Below are 19,572 nucleotides of genomic sequence, written 5' to 3'. Positions count from 1 at the left end.
ACATCGTGGAGGATGAGGAAGGTGGGGGAATTCTATTTACAATTAAAATGTAATTCATTTAACAAAACCTGTTGCTGACTTATAGGACAGGTGTATATTCAGTACAGTACTGCTACACCTGCACCGAATGGCATGAAACACGTGGGGGTATAACAAAAAAAACAGCCAACACATGAACTTATCACAAATATCAACCACCATCCCATCCCCACCAACAATAATGACTTGCATATGATGTCGTTTTCACTCCAAATCATGGTGTAAATATGTTTCATCAAAATTCAGAATGCACCTTTCAATGTAGACGTGACCCTTGAATCCCCCAACCTCCCATCCCGATCTCACAAGAAAATCATCGATTTTTACTAGGGGCGGTTGATTGTCTCTCATTTTAAATTCCCAATTACTGTGTATGCTATCACAGATCCAACAACGCCCGGTGAACATCTACAAGCCCAGTGGACCGCGGCATGCAAGGTCAACCTCAACATGCCTGGTGGACCCCAGCACATACGATGAATCTCAACATGCCTGGAAGACTGCGCCATGCAAGGTGAACCGCAACATGCCCGGTGGACCTCAACATGCAAGGTGAACCGCAACATACCTGGACCCCATCATGCACAGTGACCCTCAACATGCCTGGTGGACCACAGCATGCAACGTGAACCGCAACGTGCCCGGTGGACCCCATCATGCACAGTGAGCCTCAATATGCCTGGTGGACCACAGCATGCAACGTGAACCGCAACATACCTGGACCCCATCATGCACAGTGACCCTCAACATGCCTGGTGGACCACAGCATGCAACGTGAACCGCAACGTGCCCGGTGGACCCCATCATGCACAGTGAGCCTCAACACGCCCGATAGATCCCGGCACCCATGGTGGAGCTCAACATTTTTCTCATGTGCACAATCAAGTCAGACGATGGATGTTTTTTTTTGTTTTATTTTCTTTCTTTGTCTTTCTTGCCATAACTGTCCATTTCATGGAAAAGTTGATCATGATATTTTTGGCGTTAGAGCACACGAGCAGTGTTTCTGTCTAATTTGTTCTTTGTGACGAAACACATAATGTTAAAGATTTTGAAAAAAACTTAATTCGATATTTGTGGATTTGTTAAAGTAACATACTTCTTTTTCTTTGGTATGCAGTACAGGGCTGTAGGTTTGCAAAAATTGTTTTGCTGGGAGCACAGCTATGCCACTGATGCAGTGCCCCCAGCTGGTTAGAACATGAATTTGTAACTTGTTCAAGGTGCCGGTGATAACTAGCTTACTCTTCACAAAGGAGCCCATGGGTTCTTTAACTTCCACCAATTAATGCCACCAAAGGGATGCCCTTCAGTCGAACGTCAGACCTGGCCAGCCAGTTCATGAAAGACTTGAGCCAAAATGTTCCCAAGCCGACCCCACAAGAAGGTGGGAATGATTTGGGATGTTAAACTAGTAGTTGTAGTAGTATTAGTACTCGTCGACCAAAGTGATTGCAAGTAGAGGACAGAAAAAAAGTGAACCGGAGGTCATGCTGCTGAAAATACTTTACATTCTGTTTTGGGGTAAAAACGGGGTTTGGTCGATTTGTTTGAAAAAGGATCGGATCGAGAGATTTTCTTACTGCCAGGATAGTTGTCTATAATGGAAGACTCCTGATCAAGAAGGAGAATTGACAGCTTGTAGTCTGCGGCTATGTTTGAGATCACTTTTGTGTGTCAGGTAGTCACAGGATACCTGCTTTCCCAAATCTTCCCACTTCATTTAGCATTTCAGGATATAACCTTCAAGACAGCGCCCCTCATCTGTTTGCATTGTATTTCCACTCATATACCGTCCTACAATCAAATGGTTTGCAATCATTCCGTAAATACAATTCACATGTTTCACTGCAATCTTTATATTTTATACTCACCACCCTCATAGCTATGTTTCTCATGTATTTTTCTACACTACATACCTGTGCTTTTTTTTTCATATATTTGTACCTTTCTTGATATTATCCTTATAACATTGTCACTGAAAAAAGCAATGTTGTAAATCAACGGATGACGACGGTAGTGCTTCGGAAGACAAAGATAAAACGCGTCTGAGCAAGCGTACCTTGAGGCTGCTACGGAGTTCCAGCTTTCAATTTTTTGTTTTTGTTTGTTATGTTATGTAAAACATAGTGTTATGTTATGTTATGTTTGTTCTGTAAAACATAGCATGTTTTACTCCACAACATGCTATGTTGTGGAGTAAAATTGGCTCCGAAGCTTTAGCCAACGTTACCAGATACTTCCTTCCTTCACACATTTCAACTAGAACAGCACTCGGTAGAGCACATACCTCCGCCAGGTTGAACAATTTACGTTTTGTATTCCACTGATCGGCCAGATCTGCATCTGTACCTGAACCAAAATCGAATCGGCTTGTTCTTGTCACCTACCCAACTCATCCACCTCATTTTGTCACTTATCTGTCCACAGCTTTTTAAAAATATCATGCGATATATCGTTTTGGCTCTATCTCTCAATTATGCAGAATTACTTTGAAAAAAAAAAAAATTCTCATGTCCAGATGCCGATCTTCACCAAGATTGAATCAATTCGTCCTTGTCACACACCCAACCTTTCCAACAAGTTTTGTCCGAATCCCTCCGTAACTTTTTGAGATATCCTGCTCACAAACAGACAGACAGACAAACAAACAGGGGTGAAAACATAACCTACATCTCCCTTGAGTGGTAGAGGTAATAAGGAGAGATATTTCATAAATGTACATCTGACTGTCGACAGTGTGCCACCTTCGTAGTTGTGAAAGTTGTACAAAAAAAAAAATGCGAAAAGGATCGGACAAGTGTGTAAACGTGAGTCGGGTTTGAGTACGCAAGGTTTCTCGTACATCATCATATTTTCTTTGCAGTTTTACATGCGAAAGAGCAGACACAAAGGAGAGCCTCTTGTCATGATCCTGCAGTCGCTGCATGCAAATAGTCTTCTACAAGGTATACAACATGAAAATGAAACAAAGCAACCTCAATATGAACTGCCATTTCTGTTTGGCAAAGCATCATGAGCACATTTTTTTAGAATGAAGTTGGATAGTCCATGGATAATTGAATGCACATACCTATCAGCATTGGTTTCATGGCTTCCACGAGTGGAAACACTTCACGGTTTTTGGCAGGTACCAATGCCTATTAGTGCAAGGCAGGCCACGCTGAAATCAATAAGCAGGTGCGGCACAAAGTTTTTTTTCATGGGAGCGTCTGGACATTGATGGATGCTTCATCCAAAGCTACACACTCCAGCTTTATGTTTTTGCATGACGGAGATGTGTGCTTTCCCCTGTTCTTCCTCCCATCGCTCTTTGAGTCCGGTGCTCTTTTCGATCTTCCGCTACCTAACCATCCATGGAAGACCATGGGCTTCCGGTCATGTGCATTTTTCTGCTGAATGCAGGGACCTTTAGGAAGGCCAGAACTGGCTGCACATTCCAAGTGGGAAGCAAGATGGATGTAGTGTGAATCTCTTTCGGACCAGGCTTCATGCAGGACGAGATAATGCAGGGCCTCAGCAGCACATGCCCGGAAGCCTGCGCAGAATGTGGCGACTGCACTCTGTGCGCAATGTTGAGTGGATGTTGACTCGGCTGAATCCTTTTCTACAATTAGGGATTAAAAAAAAAGAAGCAATTTTACATGATTAATGAATGAAAATGAAAATAGAATGTATGTATGAGCTGTGCTGTGTCAACCTCAAGCAATAATTGCATAAAATGGGCTGTTATCACGAAATTGCAACATATGTTGAAGGAAAAACAAGTATGATTTTCAGTTAATCTCCAACATTCACCAAATATTAAAACACGCAACGGTAATGTCATCATTGACTTTCACTGTATGAGACTGAGCAAGTCATTGAAGGCAATATCACCCCCCCCCCTCCCCTCCTTCCCCTGCCATCACCATCTATTTTCCAAAATGACTATCATTCATCCCAACTACTATGTCACTGCAACCACATCTGTTTCCATTCCTGTTGATTCTGTATTCGCCTTTGGCACACCCCAGCATCTTGTCCAATGCAAACCCCTGCTCATCTCAACACAAGCCTTGGGAATGTCATCCTCTGAACACCAGATGCTGAAAAATCCTCCAACATTTAGATAATCCTTCAAGACTTTTCAATACGGTTTGTAAAATGAACGAGCACTCTATTGTTATTATTGTCTAAAAAAAAATTGTGCATTATATTTGCAAAACAAGTCCTTTCGAGTGAATGCATAATAAGTGAGGTCCGATGCCATTATCAAACAAAACATGATGGAATTGCGTCAAATGGTGGCCTGCAGGGGTTTCAGCAGTGTATAAATCTGATGCTTCAGTGCTCATCACAAGATAAAAACAAAAATCGTATTATTCTCTGTTTTAAATAATTACGCTCAAATGTGTATTTCAGCTGCTCGATTGTGTTACCATGGTGCTTCACTGTACCAGGACGCAGGGAGACCTCCCTACCTTTTTTCCGACACAAATCATGTTGAAATTACGGAGATACGGACAAGCCCCAAAAGTTACAGAAATTGGATGTTGTTGCAGAAATTCACAAACGTCGGGTTTTACGACTGGTATTTGGTTGTGAATTTGGGGTAAAAATCTGAATTTCATGAGTAAGTACAATTATTATATGTTTGAATGAAAATGCTCTCGGCGGTTGAAAAGCAGTTGTATTACTGGTGGCGCCCTGGCAAGAGGAATTGCACCTGTTTAGAGGACAATTTTGGAAGATTTCGAGGAGCAACCGTGGTATACAAACATTCGCAAGGGGATGTTATCTTCACATACGAGTTTCAGAAGATGGAACAGGGTCCTCCCAAGTCTCGAAGTTTCCACCTCCGTTTTGTTGAGGGATTACCTTTCTCGGACGAAGTTGTGAAGTTTTCTTGTTCTCAGAGTTTTGTTCCGACGGATCTTTTCAGGATCGTCAATGAGCCCCGGACAGCTTCCAACTGCAGTTCATTTGTAGTCATTTTCTCAGGAATGGTATTTAAGATCTCTGTTGGGTTCTTCTTTATCATTCCCATTATCCCAACTCTCACTGGTACAATTTCGGATCTCTTCAGCTTCCACGATGTTTTGACTTCATTTCTGAAATCCTGTTATTTGATCATTTTCTTGATTTTTGTGTTGTTTTGGCCAAAATTACTGGGTACTGACACCTCAATTAGCAATGCCTTCTTTTCTTTTCTTTTCTTTTTTTTTAATACATATGTACTATATCTGGTCACAATACTTTGTTTTCTATGTTCATGCTCGATGGGATCATCAAGCCACACGACTCACACGCATATGTGAGTGTTACTTCCTTGTTTTCAATGATCACCTTTGTTCTTGAGTCGACTTATTTTCTGAAAGTTTCTGGTTTTAGGTGTTAGATTTTAAAAAATAAAAAATAAAAAATCTGTCGTGTGGGTTCGGGAGGGGGGGGGGACAATGATGCAAAATCTCTCTGTAAATATATATTGTGTTGTACTATAATAAAAAGTGGAAGTTATACTCTGACTTATGCTCTCAGAAGGAGAGTGCATTACAAGTACCTGTGGTTTTCAGTATTTTGAAAGTATCTCTGTATGAAAATCTTGGAGATTATGAAAACTACTTGGCCAATTTACATAGGAGCTCTCTATTTTACGCACGCCTAAAACGCTGGACGAAATAAGATAAAAAGTGGAGGTTGCACTCTGGGTGTTCATGGGAACGTTCTACGTGAAGTTGAGAGGGGAACCTTAAAATTGGATTTTTTTTATTTTTACTTTTGTGTTAAAATGGGTAATTATCATAAGAAGTGAGTGAATTATAAAACCTGCTAATGCATAACTTGAAATGACTGGACAGAATCTTGTATATAAAAGGAGCCATGCATGCAAGTTCCAAACCCTTCTATACCTTTGGACCCCTTGCCACCCCAAACACCCCTTAAGACCATAAAACCGTTGAGAACCTCAAGAGCCCCAAGACCCTGAAAACCCCTTCCACCCCCCACCTCTCAAAACCTTTAAAGACCCCTAATATCCCCTAAGACCCACAAGACCCTGAAGATCCCTAAGCCCCTTGAAGACCTTAAAGAACCTTTAATACCCTTAAGACCCCTAAGATCCCTTTTCCCTTAAAACCCTTTCAACACTTTCGACCCCATCACCCTTTTATAGACTTTAGACCCTGAGAACCTTTAGACCGTTACACCACTTAAGTCCCTTGACTCCCTTTAGACCACTTAGACCTTAACACTACTTTGACCCCTTACACCTTTCAGACATGTTAGACAGCTTGGACCCTTGACTATTTAGAGCTTTATATGATTTGAACCTTTTCAGACCATTTTTACATGCTTGGGAGATTAGATCCTTTCAACCCCTTAGACCCTAACTAATGTTGGAATGTACCTTTTAGACCTTTAGACCATCTACATGCTAGATTCTAGAACCTTTAAGGTGCACAGCATGCAAACATATATCGTCTTACAAAACACAGACCATACTTTTATCGAGCAAGCAATGTGCAAACTCGACCCACCCAGAGGGTGGGTACTCTGCTAGTCACTTAAAAACTGGATGTTATCGTGAAAAAAATAAATCAAGCTCCCAGAAGCTGTAAAACACAAAATAAAGTCCCCCCCTCCCCACTCCCCATGCTCCCTTGGTGAGCGGGTGTTTCTAGTTACTAAAAACCGTGTTTCCAGCTGGTCAGTGTTGTTTGTTCGTTTATCCTCATCACACCGTTAGGCGCGTAAGACTGCCAAGGCCGTTTCATTGACAAGAGTTTACAATCCTGGACGGGTCGCCACTCCGACACAGGATACTCGATTGAGAGTAGAAGAATTTGTAATTTGTTTATGGTTCCGATGATAGCTCGCCTACTCTTCGCAAAGGATACCGTAGGATTTTTAACATCCACTAATGCCAGCAGATGGGACGTAAAAAGTTTACCGTCCACCTGAGGTACTGCACACACATCAATTCCTCGTTCTGCCTGTGAGACACTGGGATGACAGTTTATAGCTGAGTCGGGATTCAAACCTAGGCGAGACGGATCAGGAAGTGTGCACACCTCTCGGCCATCAGACGAAAGTTTGGCAGTCCACAAATTATTTTGTTCCAATATCAATAACATCTCTCACTATTAATTGTGACCTATTCTACCCTCCTTGCGATCTCTTGTTTACGTTGTTATGCTCATCATGAACCTCAAATGGAAAGGTCATGTGACAGGAATGTTATTTTTCCAAACTAAGGTACAGTACAGGTATATTGAAACTATAGCTAACCAAAACCTTCCATCATGATCATGAAAAGAGCAATGCCTTATGAAATCTTTTTCTATACGGTGGCTGTCAGGAAGCACTTTAAGCTCTGATGTCAAATGGGACAACAGGGTTGAGTCTTTCTGACATGATGTACATGATTTAGGTTGTGTGAATGAAGATTGCAAATGCTGTAATTATTCAGCAAGATGTCAAACATTGGTTGTTTTGACTTAAGCATTCTTTGAGGATTTTTAGCTTATCTGGAATTGAAATTGCAGATAAGGTATTGTCATCGCGCACCGTCCGTCTGCCCGTCTATTTTGACTTCTCTGGCCAAACCGCTGGGCTGTTCTGGCTGAAATTTGGCAGCAATGTTCTGCTCCTGAGAAGGAACAGGGATTGCTAGCTTGTTCTGGTCACATGATTCTAAGTAGGTCAAAATGGCCGACATCGTAAATTTCTTTAAAAAAAACTTCTTCTCCAGACCCACCAGTCAGAATGCCACCAAATTTGTGTTACAACATTAGGCCAGGGTAGGGATGTTAGATTGCGTAGGTCATTCCCATCACATTACTAAAAGTGTGTCAAAATGGCCACCTTAGTCAATTTTTGGAAAAATTGCACAAGTTCTTGAAAAAAATCTTCTTCTCCAAACCCACCAGGCAGAATGCTACCAAATTTGAGTTGCAACATTAGGACAGGGTCCTGATGTTAAATTGCAGAGACCATGACGATCATGTGACCGGAAGTGTCAAAATGGCCGTTGTGTAAATTCCTTCAAAAATCTTCTTCTCCAGACCCATCAGTCAGAATGTTACCAAATTTGGGTTTCAACAATCGGCCAGGGTAGGGATATTAACTTGCGGGAGTCATGACGATCACATGACCGGAAGTGTGTCAAAATGGCCGACTTCATCAATTTTGGGGAAAATTTTGGAAATTCCTTCAAAAATCTTCTTCTCCAGACCCATCAGTCAGAATGCTACCAAATTTGAGTTACAACATTATGCCAGGGTAGTGATGTTAAATTGCGGAGGTCATGCCCATCACCTTACCGAAAGTGTCAAAATGGCAGACTTGGTAAAGCTTTGGCAAAAAATAACAAAATTCCTTTAAAAATCTTTTTTTTCAAGACCCACCAGTCAGAATGCCACCACATTTGGGTTACAACATTAAGCCAGGTTCAGTGGTCCTTTTTTATTTTTATTTTTACTTTATTGCATTGAACAGCATAGGAGTGAGGCAAGATGACCGGTAACAGTGAAGTGAACTCAGATCTATACCCTGAGGTGATTCCTCTGCACATACCCCAAGTGATTATTCTTGGGTGATGAACACAATCATCTGACTTTCTGGCACAAACTCCAGGGATTTTCCAGGAAAATTAAAAAAGCAATCACATAGTTTCCTGCATTTAAAATGCTACTGTCGGGAAGGAAATTTTAAAACGCAACAGATGTAGTTCTACTTCGTTGCTTCAAAAGTGAAAAGTACAACACATCCAACTTCATCTCACTTGGACTCTAAAGCTCTCAAACATATTGTGGAACAAACAGACGAGGCGGTAATGGTCGCTAATAAACCAGGTTTCTGACTTTTCTCCCCACCACATCTGCCATGACCATCCTTCCTCCATCCAATGTTGCTGTAGGAAACCGTAAATTAAACACTTCAGTAAACATAGAGCAGTGGGAGGATAATATTGTCTGCGGAGAATATACCACTCGGTTGATGTCATGTGGGAACACCCCTCCATAGGAGCAAAACTGACATGCCCACCCACCTGTGGGCAATTCAAAAATAAAAATTACTGGTAATTAAGACTTCTCTTCATGGTTTTAATGCCCACTCCTTCAATTATAGTTGGTGTCGTATAAATTGTGGACAAGTATATGAAACCATGTTACATAGTATTTTATAAAGACCAAAAAGCCAACTGTGCTCTTCATTAAACTGATAAAGAAAGCAGGTATCATTATGTTCCTGAATTGGATAACATGGTTAATTAGTTACTCGGTAAGTAGTCTTTTATGAGGAACCTTTTAGAAAGCTTGTCCAACTGATTGTACTGGACTATGTTGAAAAAAGTGTGTGCAATGAAAGGGGTTTTCCTTTGCAACTATTTGGACTTTAGAAGTTCTGCGAACCACATGCAAACTTTAATTCCTTGTCACAACTTTTATTCACGAATATAGAATCTCTATTTCTCTCCTCAAATCCCAGAAATATCTCTTCATAACTCTTGCTATGCTCACTATAATTCACGAACCGGTGTTTGTTTGTCGGTTTGTTTGTCGGGCTACACCTCCAACAGTTCTGGCCCAATTACATCCAGACTTGCTACAGAGGATCAGCATGACCCCAATTAATGTGACGGGGTGTTTTTATCTTTGCCGGTGGTCTTTGGGAGCGGGAGCGAGAGGGGGGGGGGTTGACAAATTCTCCATGTAAATGTGTATCATGTAGCGCCTCCTCCAGGTGGGGGAGGGTATTACAAGTCTCCACCATTTCAGAACAGTATTCCTGTCCCCACGTTGTTGGTATATTTTTTGCTTCATGCACGTAACCCTGGTTATTTATTTTTCCTATATAGAGCTGTCACTTGCCTATACACTGCCCAAATGAAGGTATGCGTCAGAAGAACGCGTTGCATGCTTGGAACAAGATCGCCCGTAGGGCGGGTATTCTGCTAGTCTCTCTAATTGGTGAATATCCCGGCAGGCTGCGCATGGTTAACCAGTGTCCCTAAGACTTCTCCCTTTACAAAATGTGCAAGGTATGTGATGCTATGCATCTGCTTCATGTTATACTTGACCAGCAAAAGTACCATCCAGCCATCCCCAGTTACAGGAAAAGTTGAAGTTAATCTATCAATTTAAATTATTTCATGAACTTAAAAAAGGTTAATTGTGTGGCACTCTTGATTTCACTCAAAGCTAAAGCTATGCCTGTTGTTGGCTTAATGGTTAGGGAGGTGGGCTTGGGATCCGAGGATCCTGAGTTCAAATCCTGCTCTGCTGTTGAATTAATACCAGGTGGGGTTGACTCTGCCTATCATCCTTCCGAGGTCGGCAAAATGGGTGCCAGCTTGCTGGTATCCTGTGTCAGAGTGGTGACCCATCCAGGATTGTGCCCAACCGCCTTGGAGACTGCTTAGGCAGCACCAACGCTCTGTATAGGGTATGGTCCCAATGGATGGATGGATGGAAAGCGAAAGCTCTGAGCTACTTATACCACCCGACACAAAATTGTGGTGCAACATCGTGTGGCGGAGGTTGAATTTGTCTTCAAAGAAGGCAAAATATAGCTATTTTAAATTGTGTTACTGCATGAAGATCTGTATTGAATCTACTTTAATACATATGTTCACATTGATTTTAAAGATTACTGGAAGGGACAATAAAATAGTAAATGTTGAGCTTTGCCTGTGTGCTTTCCAAATGCAGCACGGCAAGTGGCCATCGTAAACGGAAGACAGACAAACACACGGACAGACACCACAATTTGTAATACACTAATACAATATATGAAAGATGCAAGTCGACCCCCCCCCCCACCTCCTCCTCCCCGCGTTTGGTGCTTGCGCTTTGAAAACGTTTGAAGATCGTCTGCTCATGTAATATTGTTACGGCTGTTGAAATTCACAATACACCAGAAAGGGTCCTTAGATCAGTTATGACGAGAAGTAATTGTGTAGTTAGATTTCCCCACCGTAGTTTAGAGGGAATTTCCGTGTTCACCGGGCTGCGATCCTTTGAGATAGCCGTTTTTCTTTTCTCTATCATTATTTTGGACCAATCATCCCCCAACAACCAAATCGCCACCACCAACATCATTCCCAAACAACTACAACTCAAACACCACCACCTTCGCCTCTTTACCTCCACAACTCCACCCCGCAAACATCGCTTCACCGCCATTCTCCAACGACGCCCGCCAACAACCAAACTCCCACCACCTCCGCCTTTCTACCACACGTCGTGCCATGGGTTGTGAATGTGTTCCTTTCGCCTCAAAAATCGGATCAGCAATGCTTCACGCCCCCTTTTCATCGATCCAATGACAGCATCGGGTGGCATAGCCCTGCCTCCGAACCCGCTGTGATCCAGAAATTTACATAGACGCCCCTCCCCCGGGCTATATATGCGCGAGCACAACGCAGCTCACAGTGCAGTACGTCGGCAGAAAAGTCAAGAACCAAGGGGGAGCGGTGGAGTGGCAGCAGCAGTGCGTTGGCAGGAAAGTCAAGTCTGGAGGGTCTGGAGAGCGCAGAAGAGTGGGAGCAGTGGAGTGGCAGCAGCAGTGCGTCGGCAGGAAAGTCAAGTCTGGAGGGTCTGGAGAGCGCAGAATAGTGGGAGCAGTGGAGTGGCAGCAGCAGTGTCGGCGGGGCAATCAAGTTAGCAGTGTCGGCGGGGCAGTCGAGTTGGGGGACGGAGCTCGAAGCTGATGGGAAAGGCAGACGGGGAGCGCCGGAGAGCGCTCGCCGACCACGCCAGGGGCACGAAGCCAGGAGCAGCTACGCTGACATCGTGGCTTGCCCGCCATTGCGCCACGAGGACGCGGGTAGGACCCTTCGGTCTCGTGGACCTGGCCGCTCCTCCAGGTTCCACGCGCATTAGGCCCACGGGCCCAGTCTGACTCCCTTGTCTATGAAGGGGGTCTTTTCTTGTGTTTTCTTTGAATGCGTGTTGTGGCGCCATGTCTTGTAAAGTAGAAACTGTTTAAGTGCATGTAAATAAACATTGCTTTATTTGGTTGTAACTCTTGCTTGTAAATTGCATTCTTAGTGTATGGCTGTGAATACGTGCTTGCCTTGTCTGAGTGCGTAATAAATGTGCTTGTCGAACTGTTTCCCATTTCATTGCGTCCTTTCCTTTGTTTGAAAGTTCCATCTTGCATCACGGAAGGAATTGGTAGAAGGGTGTAAGCACCCGGTAACTAATCACGTCCGTCGGGGCCAGCGATAACACCGCTCGGTTATCACTGAAGCACAGAACGGACCGCTTAAGCAGTTCGTGTCCTAGGCCGGCCAGCGGCGAGGTACGATCGCCCGGTTAACTACCCGCGCAGGTACTTAGGTAGGTCGAGTTTGGCGAACAACCCTATCCTGCGCGGGTGGCCGATTGGCACGATTGTGGTGTGGTCGAAAGATCCACCCGTGACTAGCTCCTGGCGGTAGTTCCAGGTGGGTCACGACTGAATTGTCCGTTCCGGTGGGCGATGCGGTCGCGATTGGAGTTACGTGGCCGATCGCACGCCGGGCGGACCGAAATTCGTAACAATATTATGGTTTGCACAACCATGGAAGATCGAATTTCCAGGAGTTTTCAAGGGGTTTTAAAACATATGTCTTATGTCACAAATGACATTGGAATAAACCACAAGAAAAAGAATGAAACCTTGTTTGTTTTGAATGTGAGGCCATTAACACAAAATTAGGGGCAGATAGGACAGAAGAACATTAGAGCGAATTAATTTCGGAATAATCTAGCATCCAAATTAGCACCATATAGGGAGGGAGGGGGAGGGGGTTCGTGTGGTATTTTGATGCAGATTTAATGTTAAATCTCCAAGAGAGGTTAAAATTGGTCACATTCTCTTGAAGAGACTGGCGGAATTAACAATTCCAACTGGGTGTTTGGCAGATAATTTATATTTGTGCAATTTTGCCGATTTTCCATGAGTTTCAATGACTTAGACAGGTTTTCCAGGGCTTTCCAGTACTAGAAAATGCTTTTCCATTTTCCCAGGAATTTCAAGGAGTTTCAAGGATTGTGTTAACCCTGAATATGGCCCAAAAGTTATGTGCCATATCGTTCTTACCCATCTGGAGGCTCTGGATGCGAGCTTGCTGCTGCTCAGAAAGTTTCGTGATTGCTCGCATGTGGGTCAAAGTCCTTTCCAACACAACCGCCTTGTCCATGTGGCCACAATTCTGCAGAGAGAAATAGTGAGGAAGAAAAACATGCCAGCACATGACATTTCAATCCACATGTTATGTGAATGCAATTCTCTCATTGGTATTGCAATTGATCTACAAATAAAACAGCTTGCTGCATCTAAACAATTCATATGATCAAGCAAATAGAAAACAGTTATGTAATGGTTTCCCTTCTTCACCGCATATGGCTGTTCAGGTGTTCACACACTTGGGTGCATGAATTTGTTTATGTGGGCCCTGCTTCCCTCACAGCAACCACAGTCTGACATGGCAAGCAGTGTATTCTGGTGTCAAGGATTATCCAAGATGACGAAACCACTTGCAACACATAATTTAGGCAGGAATTTGGATTTTTGCAAGGCATCGGAAAATCCTGACCTGCTCTTCACAATAGGCTGTGTGAGGTCTTTAGAATCCACGAACCAATGCTAACAGATAGGACACTCAGCTTAATGTCTAAGGGGCAATCCACTGTGTGATACAATGGCCTACCTGTGAAGCACCAATCTGAGAGTTTAAAGTCATGTTCGGAATATAACCTAGACGAGACAACTTAAAGGTAAGTGTGTTGACCTCTGTACCATCCTGCCAGACAGAAAGAACAAAACAAGAACAAGAGCAATCAGAGATTGCAGACCCTCGCCAGGACTTGTTTTGTGTGGTGTTTGTGGACTGATGTGTTCAGTAATTAATGAGACATAATTAGATCTGCCACTTCACAACTGCTGGCAGTGATAACCGGGTACCAAGACGTCCCGCTTTGATGCAACCCCCATTTGAAGGGACACCCCCCTGGTTGATTTAATCAAAACCCCTGGAAATTTTAATCCCATTCTAACTGAAACCCATGACGTTTATTGTTATTATTCAATTGAATTAAGAATGGGATTAAAAGAAATTCAATTCAAATCAATTGGAAGACCAAATAGGTACAGTCCTGCATTGGAGTAATCGGAAGGAATCCGAACAAGCAAAAAGCAAAGATGAAGTAATTAATCAGGAGGAACCTGGATAGGATTCACATTTAAGCTGCTACTCATCTACCCTTAAACCCATCCAGGCATAGCCAAGTGAGCCTTTTTCAATAAATAAATAAATAAATAAATAAATAAATAACCCATATCAAAAAATTAAATAATTCTGGCTGCCAGACCATGTGTCTGATCAAGTTGAAATTTAAAGCATGTGTTCCCCCATCACGACTAGATCAAAAATGTGAAGTTTCACATTGATTGGTTGAGCGTTTCCAGAGAAAACATGATTTAATACATTTTCATCAATCCAATATGGCTGCCAAACCATGCGACCGATCAATTATTCCTAAACAAACTTGTTCACCCATGGCTTTGGGAACTTTTTTGTGGTTTCCCCTCAATCCGTCAAGCCGTTCTGAAGAAGATTTTTAGGGGTTTTAGGGTAAATCCAATATGGCTGCCAAACCACGTGACCCATGACATCATATGTGTGAACTTTTTTGTTCCTCCTGGATAGGTGGTCATCCCTGTAAAGTTTCGCCTCGATCTGTTCAACCACTTCAGAGAAGAAGATTTTTGAAGGTTAAAAAAAAACAACAAAAAACAATATGGCTGCCGAATCACGTGACCGATGACGTCATGAATTTTTTTTCTGTCGACCATTTTTTCCCTGGAGGACCCTCAAAATTTTTCATATTGATCAGATGTAGCGTTCTACATATGCAATTATGACGTCATAATGAAGGCACCCATGACATCATAGAAAAAAAAATCACACTCCACAAGGAGTACTTGCTGTGTGCCAAGTTTCAAATTTTCCCGTGGTGCAGTTTCAGAGATACAGAGGTCCAATTTTTTCCAATTTTTCCAACATGGAAGCCACACCACGTGACCAATGACGTCATAATTATCATTACAACATTTTACATGAGTAGTCGCACCTATGGTGAAAATTTCGTCTTGATCCAACAAGCGGTTGTGGAGAAAAACACAAAAGTTCAGTGCGGACAAACAAACAGACAGACAGACAGACAGACAAACGGACCCAAACACAATATCCTTTCCTTTGGCGAGGGAAACAAGCAAATTAAATAGAGATTCTGTGGAACCTCAATTTGTACAAAGTCTGCAAAACATGAAAAACAAGTGGGAAGATAATTCAAAGAACAGCATCACCTCTTCATAGTTCCCTCAGAAATCATTGTATCTCTGTGAAATTAACTATTCTTCCAGTACCTGATTTCAGCATCACTTTTTTGAAGAACTGTAGCCATTTATGCAGCTCCATCTCAGTATTACACATGATTGGGGAGGGGGAGGGAGGGGGGGAGGAAGGGATGAGGGATAATCCTAATAGGTGGTGGGACCAAAGAAACACAAATCAACATTCCAATGTGTACCTCATGGAAGAGGAAGTGGGTTTGCTCTGGTGCATAGCTCAGGTCAGGTCAGGTATGGGAGCATGCGCCAGAGCAGCACGTCGCTGCATCCACTTTCCGCTGGTACTCCAGGGGCCTCCGTTTGGCCATCTCCCAGGCAGATGCCTGGCCCATCCCCATCTCCTTGAGATGCCGATCAATCTGCCGCAACCAAGAGGCACGTGGTCGGCCCATTGGCCTCCTCCACTCAGGAGACTCTCTCGCTGAGAGAATCTGGTGAGCAGGATGAGCATCAGGAAAACGAGCCACATCTCCATACAGCCGCAGCTGACACTCACGGACTATGCAGGTAACAAATCTCAATTGAGTCTCTCTCAGCAACCGCTCACTAGTCTGACCAGCGACAGCCAAGGATTCTCCGAAGAGACGTGGTACCAAAGGAATTAAGTGTCCGTCTCAGATCCTTGGTCAGAGTACAAGTCTCGCATCCATAGAGCAAGACTGGAAGCACGAAGAACCTGAAGACTCGGACTTTCGCCCTCCCGCACAGGTACCGGCAGCGCCACACCCCATTATCCAGTGAATCCATGAATCCCCAGGCCCGACCCAGACATCTATTGACCTCTGACTCACAGCCAGCAGAGACATGAATATCACTGCCAAGGCAAGTGAATCTCTCCACGACCTCAACATGCTCACCACAAACAGGCACAGACAGGACAGCAGCATCCAAGATGTCATTGAAAGCCTGGATCTTAGTTTTGACCCAGGAAACCCGTAATCCCAGCGGCTCCGACTCCTCATTCAGCACCTCGAGGGCCCCCGAAAGGATATCTAAAGTCTCCGCAAAGATGACTGCATCATCTGCGAAAATCAAGGTCAGAGATCTTGACATTCCCAAACGATGCACCGCAGCTTGATCTCTCCGACATCCTCCCTAGAATCCAGTCCATACAAGTGCTGAAAAGTGTGGGGGCCAGTACACCCTGACGAACTCCAGTAACAACTGGAAATAAGTCAGAGATAGCATCACCACATCTCACAGCACTCTCAGTACCAGAGTAGAGTTCAGACATCAGATCGATCAGTTTTGGTGGCACCCCACGAAGACCTAGAATCCTCCAGAAAGCATACCGATTCACTGAATCGAACGCTTTACAGAGATCAACATAGGCTGCAAGCAGCCCCTGCCGAAACTCTCGTTTGCGTTCGGTGAGGACCCGAAGAGCAAGGATACGGTCAATCGTTGACATCTTTGGTGTAAAGCCTGACTGCTCTGGATGCTGGTGCTCAAGCAGATGGGGGCGAACCCTATCAAGAATTATCCCCTCGGTAGTTGTTGCAGTCTTGGCGATCACCTTTCCCTTTCCAGAGAGGGACAACAAGGCCCCTCTTTCAGTCAGTTGGGATGATGCCTGTGTTCCAGGCAGAGCACAAAACTGCATGCAATGACACGAGTGCAGCATTTCCACCAGCATTGAGAAGTTCAGCATGGATGCCACAGATCCCTGGAGCTTTACCCCATTTCAACCGGTTTACCGCAGCCTGTGTTTCCACAAGCGAAGGTGGACCAGTTTATTGGAGGGTCAGCAACAGGGATTGTAACACCCCTGACGTCCAACTCGACAGCTGGGGGATCAGCCTGTTACAACTGCTCAAAGTAACCGGCCCATCAGGCCTTCACTTCGGACTCCTCTGTCAAGAGCCCACCAACCTCTGCTCTAACTGCAGTACACCGAGGGATGGGCTTGGATGAACGCAATGTGCGAATTCCCCTGTAAGCAGGATGAGAATCACCTGACCACAGGTGATGCTCTACCCCCCACAGATTCCTCGCACATAGGCCTCCTTGTCCACCCTTAGCGCAGGTTCAGTTTTATGCCTCAGCTCTGCCATTCAGCCTGGCCCTGCGACTCTGGTCAATGGTTGGGGAGACTGGTCTGGTCAATCCAGTATCCCTTGAGAGATAAAATTCTTCTTTGCCCTTCGGTGAGTTCCAAGACATCCACCGGCAACATCATGGACGGTGGTTGTGAAGGACTCCACAACTCTTCAGGACCCCCCAAAGCACCCAGACTCCCCAAATCTCTTCTCAGCTTGTTCGCAAACTCCTCAGCTACCCTCTCATCCTTGAGCTTGCCAACATCCAGCCTAGGCTGGGATTGTACCATTCTCCTGAATTTAAGGTGCAACTTCAGAGTTGCACAAATAAGCCGGTGGTCAGTATTGAGGAACTGAGGACTCCGGTGGACCCTGCAGTTCTGGATCATCCTCCAGCGACCATCAACGAGGACATGGTCAATCTCCTTTGCCACACTGCCAGCGTTGGAATACCAAGTCCAGCGATGAGCTTTGGGGTGCTGAAACCATGAACCGGCCACCTTCAGTCCATGACTTCTTGCAAAGCCAAGGAACTTCGTGATATTCTGGTTCATAGTTCCTGACCCATGGGGACCAACACCTGTCTCATAACCATCCCTATCAGTTCCAGTCGATGCATTGAAATCCCCCAAGACTAGAACCAGCTAACAGCTGGTGCATACCTTCCTAAGAAGGCCATGATTTCCATCATGTTGCATATGTAATAAATAGATGCTCTTTAATCCCACCACTAGCAAAATTTGGTTGGGTGTTGAGGACTATACCGTCTTTTTGACGTGATCTGGAAGGAGCTGCTTGAACTGCAGGATATAATCATTGATGCGATCTCGCCGCCGCTTTTCAATCAGCCGATGGAGTGTGCGGATGTCATTCTGTTCAAAGACAAGCACAAGTAAGTACAGAACAATTCACCTTCACAACATTTATCGAATTTCATCACGTTTGTAAGTTTGTACAAATACAAAAATGTGTCACTTGAATCCAAGAGCCAGACTCGACCTAAGAATGAGTTCATATTTTGCTGTTCCCTGGCTTGACTCAGTTGTTTTGAATGAATAATTGGACAAAGGGCTCTGTCGAGTCTGAAATAACACTGCCTCCCTCTGGTGGTTAAGCAATTCAAGTTTAACAGTTCCATGAAACTCCGACATTCGCAAGTTCCGACATTTGCAGACCCCGTGTAGTCACAGTTCATAAAATGTGACCTACGTCTACATTTGTGGCCCTGTGATTCACGTATTCGTGGTTTTTTGGGGGTGCAAAAACCATCTTCCACCAGCCGTGCATAAACCACCTCCAGCCACGCACATCTATATATTACTAAATCTATCATCTTATATGTATGTATGTATGTTCCCGAAATACAGCTAAAACGGTGCACAATAGCGCAAAAATTTTCGGCCCACCTTACTCACCATTCTCCTGCAGTGTGCAGTATCAAGTTTCGTTAAAATTGGCAACTTTCAAACCTCGAGTCAGATTCTGCAACCGGTCCAGACGGCATCAGCCCACGTGTCCTCAAAGCCTGCTCTTCTGCTCTTGCTCACCCTCTCTCTGTTCTATTCACCCTCTCATTTTCCCAAGGTCATCTGCCATCTGCTTGGAAATCTGCTAACATCACTGCCCTGCATAAAAAAGGTGCAAAAACAGATCCCTGTAACTACAGACCAATCAGCCTTCTCCCAATCATCAGCAAGGTTATGGAATCCATCATCGCTTCAGACATGAAATCCTTCCTCTTCTCCAATGGCTTGATTTCCAATCATCAATTTGGTTTCAGACCAGGTCACTCTACCCTAGATATGCTGCTACTGCTCTCCCATCAATGGATGGAGGTCCTCAATGCCAGACAGGAAATCCGAGCCGTATCCCTGGACATATCACGTGCTTTTGACACAGTCTGGCACCCTGCCCTACTCACCAAACTCTCTTCCCATGGTATTCAAGGCCATCTCCACTCATGGCTCGCAGACTTCCTCTCCTGTCGCAGTCAACGTGTGGCCCTAAATGGAGTTCTTTCATCCCCTCTTCCTGTGCAGGCTGGAGTTCCTCAAGGTAGCGTTCTGGGCCCTGTTCTTTTTCTGGTTTTCATCAATGATCTCTCGGACTC

General features: G+C 44.2%; 1 protein-coding gene across 3 annotated transcripts in view; it reads right to left on the bottom strand.

The window, feature by feature from the left end:
* Positions 1-902: 902 nt before the first annotated feature.
* LOC147014746 (class E basic helix-loop-helix protein 41-like) overlaps positions 903-19,572 on the bottom strand; it is a 92,716-nt gene continuing 74,046 nt past the window's right edge. For all 3 annotated transcript variants that reach the window (XM_085852946.1, XM_085852945.1, XM_085852947.1), the window contains 3 exons: positions 18,227-18,334; positions 13,111-13,222; positions 903-3,646 (listed from right to left, as the gene is read on the bottom strand). In XM_085852946.1, the coding sequence (XP_085709072.1) occupies positions 3,240-3,646; positions 13,111-13,222; positions 18,227-18,334 (627 nt within the window). In that variant the 3' untranslated portion in view covers positions 903-3,239. The remainder of the gene's footprint in view (positions 3,647-13,110; positions 13,223-18,226; positions 18,335-19,572) is intronic.

Source organism: Eptatretus burgeri, chromosome 13 (genome assembly GCF_056783735.1).
Source record: "Eptatretus burgeri isolate ZD-2024b chromosome 13, Ebu_testis_v1, whole genome shotgun sequence".
Taxonomy (NCBI): Eukaryota; Metazoa; Chordata; class Myxini; order Myxiniformes; family Myxinidae; genus Eptatretus; species Eptatretus burgeri.
The sequence above is the reverse complement of the archived record's forward strand: the minus strand, read 5'-3'. Positions and strand labels throughout refer to the sequence as shown.